The 8,652-nt window shown below is 42.5% G+C and overlaps 1 protein-coding gene across 1 annotated transcript; it reads left to right on the forward strand.

Annotated features, from left to right (window-relative positions):
- Positions 1–3,262: 3,262 nt before the first annotated feature.
- Positions 3,263–6,802, forward strand: LOC142765045 (uncharacterized). The gene is made up of 4 exons (XM_075865608.1): positions 3,263–3,358; positions 4,762–4,971; positions 5,789–5,968; positions 6,124–6,802. Exons 1-4 carry the CDS (start codon positions 3,304–3,306, stop codon positions 6,762–6,764), a joined length of 1,086 nt encoding a protein of 361 aa, XP_075721723.1. The 5' UTR covers positions 3,263–3,303; the 3' UTR covers positions 6,765–6,802.
- The last annotated feature ends 1,850 nt before the right edge of the window (positions 6,803–8,652 follow it).

Below are 8,652 nucleotides of genomic sequence, written 5' to 3' on the forward strand. Positions count from 1 at the left end.
TACATGATGCATCAGCTGCTACATCCTTATGCGTTGCTCAAGATATAAAACCCGCTTCATCATAGGGCTCTGCGAGGGGGCGTGATGTATTCTTACTTCATTACAGTGCGTACGTACTGTTGTGAAACGCTAGAAGCATGATTACCAAGCGCGATTCATTACATTTCTTATAGATACTGTTGGCTATGACATCATCGCTCTAACAGAAACCTGGCTGATCGCTGCTGTTCGCGACGGTGAGATATTTCATGACTCATGTCGGTTTTCTTTGAATCGCCGTGATCGCATTCATCATCACGGGAAAGGTGTTCTCGTCATATCGAACACTTTCAAATGATTTCAAATTAATTTTGAGACAGTAATAGAAACTGTCTGGGCATGCGTTGTACTCGGGCTTCGGAAAATAATTGTAGGCGTTTGCTATCGACCACCCAATAATCCCCTCTACCTTTGTTTCATGCTTACACGAAGTACTCGGCTGCATTGTGACACAGTATTCTTCGTCACAGATAGTATTACTGGGTGACTTTAATTACTCTAACATATCCTGGACTTTTGATTCACCTGCCTAGTCAGTATATTCCTCGCCGAGTCAAGAATTTCTTGACTTGTGTTCTCTTTTTTTCGCATCACATTTTGTCCTTCAGCCAAGTCGCATAACTAATGAGAGTGCAAATATACTAGTCCTTTTTCTTTCTACTCAATCTGATCTTGTTTCTAAATTTATCTACTTACCTGGATTAAGTGATCATTTCGCTGTTTCATTTGCTCTTTCTATCCCCACAAAGCAAAAAATATATCTGACAAATCGCATAAGGAATCATAACAGAGCTAGTTTTAATGCGATTAATGCCGAAATCATCCATCAATTCAACTATTTTGTGATTGGTTTCGAAAACCTAAGACCGAAGAGTAATGTCAAATCGGAACCTTTTTCTGAGTAAAATTCATGACCAAATGGAGAAGTATATTCCACTGCGTAATATTTCATGTCTTTCTGGCTCGCAATGGTACACCAATTATCTAATAAGATTGTCTAACAAAAAAGCAACTCTATCACCGTGCAAAGAATTCCTCATCGAGCACCCGGTTGAATAACTATGAAGCAGCAAACATCACTTGCGTATTGGCCCTCAAACAAGCAAAAGCTAACTTCCAGCAACACATATTACTATGCACCCATATTAACCGACAACCCCAGAATGTTATGGCGCGTCATCAATCCAAACATTTTTCATATAATCGATAATAACGCCATGCATATTGCCGAATCTGACTGCACCGAAATATGAAACAACGTCTTCTGCAACAACTTCACCAGGTAAACTGACGTGACACCTACTCAACCATGAATCCTATTTTTATTTCACCCTCTGGAATCTCTAAGCTTATTGATTCACTAAAGAGATCATCAAGCCCTGGCTCAGACTCAGCTACTCCTAAATTTTTAAATAGCCCCGGTGCCATTTCGTCATTCTTTCTTGCACAGATTTTTCAGCAATCCATCGATAACGGCATTCTGTCCCAGGACTGGCAGGTCGGGAAGGTGGTTCTGATACACAAGTTCGGTAGTAAAAGTTTGCCCTCAAACTACCACCCCATATTATTAGCCAGTATTCTTTGCAGAATACTAGAGCACATTATTTACACTAACGTCGCCTCATTTTCGGAAACACATTCTTTCATTTCAAGCGCACCACATGAATTCCTCAAAAATCGATCTTGCGAAACACAAATTGCATCCTTCATTCACCATCTTCCTGTCACTTTAGATCGTAGTTCACTAACTGATTTTATTTTCCTCGACTTCTGTAAGGCTTTCGGCAAAGTAAGTCATAAACTACTGCTCTTAAAGCTCCAACCACTAAACCTTCATAACAACAGCATCAGATGGATCGAACTTTTCTTATTTCACCGCACGCAGTTTGTAACCGCCAACGGGAGTTATTCTTCATCTCACGCCTTTCACTCTGGAGTACCACAGGGTTCCGTCTTAGGACCCTTTTTATTTCTAGTTTACATTAACGATTTACTTTTATGTGTTTCTTCTAACATAAAATTGCAGTGACTGCGTTGTGTTCCACAAAATTACCAGCCTAAATGACGTCAATACCCTTCAAAATGACATTGATTTCATCGTTAACTGGTGCACGACTTGGCAAATGAAACTAAATACTTGCAAATGCAAGGTATTGCGCATTTCCCGAATATCATTTTCTCCTGCTACTTATTCACTTAACAGCGTCCAAATCGAATCAGTCACCTCTTACCGTTATCTATAGCGTACACATCACCACTTATTTCAGCAGGTGACACCATATCCGCTTTATTATAATGATGCAAATCGCATGCTTTTACACATTCGTCGCAACTTCTCTTCCGCACCTGTCTCCCTTAAACTACCAATGTAAAAGACGCTGATTCATAGCAAGATAGAATACGTCGCTGCAGTATGGGATCCGAGTTCAAATATTTGATAAACGGTTTTGAGTTAATCCATAACAATTCTGTTTGCTTCACTCTCCACAACTATAGTCATCACACTAGCACTTCGCCCATGAAGAATTCACTCGAACGGCCGCCTCTTGCCTCTCGTCACATGCTCTTTCGCCATTGTCTATTTAACAAAATTTATCATCATCTTCCAACTCTTCGCGAGGCACTTAGTTTTCAGCCGTCTTACGTATCAACTAGAATTGATCATCCTAATCAAGTTGGTTTTATGCCATGTCTAACCAAAACCTGCAGTGATTCTTACATTCTCAGAACATTAGTAGACTGGAACCGCCCTCCCGGATCAGTGGCCATCTTGACCGATCATCACTTATTTCGTTCTGCACTAACTAGCATTGCATAAACGCCCACACCTACTTACTTGTTCTGCTTGTACAAAATACTTATATTTTGTTGTTTTTATTTTAAGTTTTTTCACTGTTAGCCAACATTGTATGAGTAAAAAACTTTTTCACACTCCTTCATAGTGCTATTGGCCCGGAGGGTATTACAATATAAAATAAATAAATAAATGAAATAGTTTTACCATGAACAGCCATGTACCCTAATTTTGAAACATCTTGTAGCGTGGGTAGACGAAAGTACCGTTCATACGCAAGACGCACACTTGTATGCTCATGCAGTGATAGAACTGACAAATTAATATAATATTTTAAAAAGTGAGAAGCTTGTCTGCTGGTGGACGTAAATAGTTCATGTAGGACAATGCTTATGCAATGAGGTGAACAAGGATGCACCAGCTACTTCGAAGAGAGCTCCTTGAAAGCATTTTGATGGAAATGCCTAACAATGAAGACGTCGTGCAGCTTTCTCATCCTCCTGGTCTCCACAGCGTTTGTGTACGGTAAGACTCATTTTGGCCCCACTATACATGTGTTTCTAACCAAAATAGGCCTCGCTGCTGCAGTGTGCCTTCTCTGCTTTTGCAACAGCGTGAAGTGTCCTTTAAGAGTAAGCGCTTGCTGCATACCTTTACAACAGAACTTACCGTGATTGCGCAAAATTATGGTTTTACAAAAGTAACTGGCGACGATTACAAGGAACCCTTCACTACTTTTTTTGTGTAGAGAAGCAGCAAGAGGTTATTCGATCTGTCAAAACTTAATTGCAACTTACGCTGCAATCGTTTCGCCATATTTGGTCACTCGTGTTGATATCAGCGATTTCCTCTATATCTAAGCTCCGAATGCCTTAGTGAATGCTCTCGAGGTGTGATAGAAGACATGGAAAAGAGTTAACAATGGTGTGCTCACTAGTGTCCATGTCTTGTTTTGCGTCTGAGAAACATTTCTAGCAGTTATGTATACACACTTACCCAATAATAATAATAATAATAATAATAATAATAATAATAATAATAATAATAATAATAATAATAATAATAATATCTGGAGCTTTACGTGCCGAAACCATCACGTGATTATGAGGCTCACCATATTGAAGAGCTGCGGAAATTTTGACTGCCTCGAGTGATTTAACGCGTACTGATCTCGCATAGCACAAGAGCCTCAGGCATTTTCCCTGCATGAAAACGCCAACACCACGGCCGTAATTGAACCCGCCACCTCAGGTCTGCTGTTATGCACTGCAACCGCTTCATCAATGCGGTATCCTACTCACCTAAGAGCAGACACAACTAGACCGCAATGTATGCTTATAATGTGTATTTTAAGTCCATGTATTTCACGTATTTATATTGTAGTGTCCTGCGTTTTTCATGCCAGTGGATCAACGATGTTTTAGGAAATGTGGAAAGCTTTCTCTAAGTTACTCAAAAATCGGCACATCGGTTTTGGGAGCGAATGACAAAGTAAAGGTCGAAGCGAGCGCAGGCCAGTTGACAGTGATGATAGTTTTGGGCCTCGTTCGAGAGTGACAGTATTGAACATTTACTAAAAATGGGTGTAACCCTACGCCTACTAAAGTTGGCAACATTGGATCGCAAACTAACATACGCTCTGCGCCCAACAATCTGTTACGCACCTAATGCCAAACTGCAGCCCATACTCGTAATATTTCATAAAGTGGAGGTTCAGTTTATTCATCCACTTTAATGCCTAATAATATTCATAAATATGTATAGCAGACCAAGTACAACTATTTCTTTTTACCTTAAGAGGTGCCAGCACGTTTTACAATCACAAGTTCAAATCATTTTTTTTTTATATGCAAACGTTCATTTAGTGGAAAGCACGTAGTACCGTAGTCTTTTGCCAACTAAGTAAGCACATCCCCATGCGAATGCAGATGCAACACTGGCCGGCTTGTTTTCAACGAAAAAAAGAAAGGCTCCCAGCAACTGCCTCAAGCCACCATACCTTGGAAAATGTAACAGGACGATTCACGCGTGGTATTTTGACCCTACGAAAGGCTGGTGCAAAATGTTTACTTACGGACCATGTGGTGGTGGCGCCAACAACTTCCGGTATGAACTGGAGTGTTTGAGGCACTGTCGACGTGAGTACAAAATATGGTGTTATTTATTTTTCTCAATAACTGTATTATGCATTTAAATATACCCGTACTTGCTGTTTTCACGTAGACCAGGGTTAGACACGGAAGTTAAGGCAAATGCGTTTAAAGTTTGACTTCTATGTTTTGTGAAAAACAACAAATAAGTTTGCCCAATATCAAGCATGCGTAATGCATGAAGGTTGGTACTAGTCCAACTTTCAATATATCGCTTGCTGCCTTAAATGCATGCGCTACGCACTACAGGTCTCGCCATGAAGGATGCTCGACCACTTCTAAGCCCATATACATATCTTATGGTCTAATCCCACAAATTTGCGTTGCATAACAGCGCAAATTGCTCATGAACATGATGTACGGGAAAAGTACTCCAAAACGAAAAAAATAGGTGCATCCCAATTTCCATATTGTAAGTGTTCTTTGATGAATATTTTATGCTTGTCTTATCACTGGTTGGGTAGAGCGTGTCCTGGTATCAGAGGAACCGCGAACTTGATGCTATAGCTTATTCGTGATAGAATGTACTTCTGTATCGCTTTAAATACTATGGCACAGAATAGTGGGTGGAAGTAAAGATGAATAATTTGAAGGTGTAATACACCTTCTGAAGAATTCTGCAACTGATTTTAAGCTAATTCTGGAAATTTATGATGCCACATGGCCGTCTGCTATTTCAAATGTAGTAATTATTCACACATGTTATTAGGAAAATGCCACTTATCAAACTCTAAATTCAATCGTTTGTCTGATTCTCCCTTTATATGTACCCGACAGTAATTACACTGTTTTTGAACAACTGCAGAAAAACGGCATCCTAGGCTCCTGTGCAGCCTGCCGCCCAAGACGAGGCCATGCTGGGGAAGCTCAAGGCAATGGTATTTCGACACCTCAAGCAACACTTGCAGAATGTTTGAAGGCAAAATGTGTGCTGAGAACGCGAACGGTTTTTCAAGTTGCCGAAAGTGTCTGTATAGATGCAGCAGTAAGTACACAAATTTTAGTATCATAGTATGTATCTTCCCTGTGTAAAAATTATCGTAAAAATTTTCATGTTCTCCCAAAATGGAAATGACATGAAGTATAACATAACTCATTTAGTTCACAAATATATCTCAAACTTCACCATTTTTTACCCAGGTAAAAAGGCGGGTGATGCATGCATAAGAAGTACATTGCAAGGACAAACCAGTGTGTGGGCGCCACCACTGCAAAGTCAGGCCACAGGAATAAGGAATCAACTACCTTCTTTACCTCCTTACTCCGGACACCCAGAAGCTCAAACAGGGTGGCAGGGCAGCACATACCCGCCACAAATCGGAACAGGGAACGGAATACCGGACTACCAACCTCACCAGGGACTCCCGCCGCCCACTGGCGGGTGGCATGGTAACCTATACCCCTCACCGATTGGAACAAATAGAAAACCAGCTATGCCTCCATATCAAGCACCCTATCCTACATCTGGAAGATGGCAACGTCCAGCAAGCCCATACGGCCGAACAGTAAATGGAACACAAACTTGGCCCACTGACCAAGGACCCTTCTCTACGTCTGGGACGTGGAATGGCTCACACAGCCCACATAACCAAAGAATAAGTGGACCATCAACTTGGTCCAATGAACGTGGCGCACGCTCCGAAATTCATAGTCGACAGCCCTCCCAGCCATACCCACCAAGCAGCCCTGTAAGCCATATAATTCCTGTGTCTCCTTCTGATAAGAACGGAAAAAATCAAGTGTTTAATACAAGCATGTATGCCGCCCTGAAGCCATTGTGACTACCGTTCACCCCGTCACAGCAATTTTTATGGAAAGTTGTTAACAATGGGAAACAGTAGAATAAAGTAAAACTCATACAGATAATGTTGCGTATTAATTGGTTCACATTTTTACAATGTTGTAATAAGCCCTCATTAAGCTTCTTCAGGCTTTGTGTGGAATATTTTGGCGCAGCCTTTCTCGAAGCACAAGGCAGACTTTCCCCATCTTCACGACACTCGGCCGTGGTGCAGCCTAGGCACTATAGCTGCTTTCTTAATTCCTGCGATACAACAAGCTACAATCATGCATTGCAAGAACATGGAGGGATACGGTAAGGAAAGTAAAATTTAATTTCTCATTATCGAGCAGGAAAGCGCACTTTGTTTCGAAAATGCTGAAATCTGTGCTATAACATGAATTGTGACGTTAAGTCAGACCTTAAATACTATCTAGCAGCCAATGTAGTAAACGTTTCCGTAAGCCCATAACCTGTACACAACTACTGACTTTACCAAAAAAAACTTCGATGGAATTTGTAACGCTTGGCTCAAAGCTGGAGCTGGACAAAATAGGATAGGGTCCAGCATGTGAACAAGTGAATTTCTGCTTCACTAAGATTTGATAATAATAATAATGATATTATTAATAATAATAATATTAATAATAATAACAATAATATTAATAATGTCTAGGCTTACACGAACGTCCCGAAAACATATGATTATGAGCAATGCCGTAATGCAGGGCTTCGATTATTTCGACCAACTGGGGTTCTTTAACGTGCGCCTAAATCCAAGGACACGGGCCTCGAACATTCTAGCCTCCACCTGAATGCAGCAGCCGCAGCTGGGATTCCATCCCGTTAGCAGTCGAGCGCCATAATCACTAGACCACCGCGGCAGGGCCTTGTTACGATGACGGCGAGACGCCAACACGGTCCCGAAGGCGCCACTGCTGCGAACTCCGCCGACACGGTCACCAGCAGTTTGTTTGGTAGCGTGTGTTACTCGGCTCGCGTCTGCTTCTGCGCAGAGCTGATAGACGAGCGGACGAGACGACGGTGAGTTAAGGCAAGGTTTATGTACAGCAAAGAAATAGAGGCGTTACAAATTCCGCACTGGGGCCGACAGCTTAGAGACTCGAAGAGCCGAGATTTCTTCTCTCGCACGCTGTTACGAGGCACACCGCTGACGAGGTTACGACAGGCGCCACGAAACTCGCCGCTGCCAAGGACACCGGGCGCGCCTACTGTGAAGGGGCTCGAACCGACGAAAGCTTCTCTCACGCATAAATCAGCTACTCGCGACGCTCCGCAGGGCTTTTTTTTTTATAGTCACCGGGTGGATTCTTTGTGTAACCAAATGTCCAACCAGAAGCGCCGCTGTCGGAATCCTCCAATGGGGCCCGCCGCTGCGCGTGGTTGCAGCCAAGAATGAGTGACGTTCCCCCACATTGCGTAAGACTCGCCAGACTGGAAGGCGCCGATAGCTTCAACGGGCTTGCGGGCTGAGGGAGCTCGCGGTGCGTTGCGTGGCAGACAGGCGCCGCCACTTGATGACGTCGTTGAGTTGGTCGCGTCAGGCGGGCTCGATTGCTGGCCTTGACGCAGGTTGCCTTATGCAGAGGCATTGATGTTCGGTGTGGACTCGCAGGCGTAACAGCCTGCTCCACTAACGCGAAACAAGAGATGGGAAGAAGGATGCAGTCAGCTTCTAGATAACGTGTGTGCTGCTAATCTTTGCATTTCAACTACGTACAATAAAAAAATTGGCCCCGTATCTGCATGTTAATCTGCAAATGTCTTCGAAAGAAGATAGTCTTGCGTGTGGAGAGAGTGAACGAAACATTTTTTTTTATGTTCTCCGCAAGAAAATCGGTGAATGGTATTCTGGAGACGCTGCGTTA

This window comes from Rhipicephalus microplus, chromosome 6, assembly GCF_043290135.1.
Source record: "Rhipicephalus microplus isolate Deutch F79 chromosome 6, USDA_Rmic, whole genome shotgun sequence".
NCBI lineage: Eukaryota > Metazoa > Arthropoda > Arachnida > Ixodida > Ixodidae > Rhipicephalus > Rhipicephalus microplus.

Coding starts and splice junctions, on each gene's coding strand:
- LOC142765045 (XM_075865608.1), top strand. CDS start 3,304: ATGAAGACGTCGTGCAGCTTTCTCATCCTCCTGGTCTCCACAGCGTTT. Junction 4,972..5,788: donor GTGTTTGAGGCACTGTCGAC/GTGAGTACAAAA, acceptor GAACAACTGCAG/AAAAACGGCATCCTAGGCTC. Junction 5,969..6,123: donor GTGTCTGTATAGATGCAGCA/GTAAGTACACAA, acceptor TTTTTTACCCAG/GTAAAAAGGCGGGTGATGCA.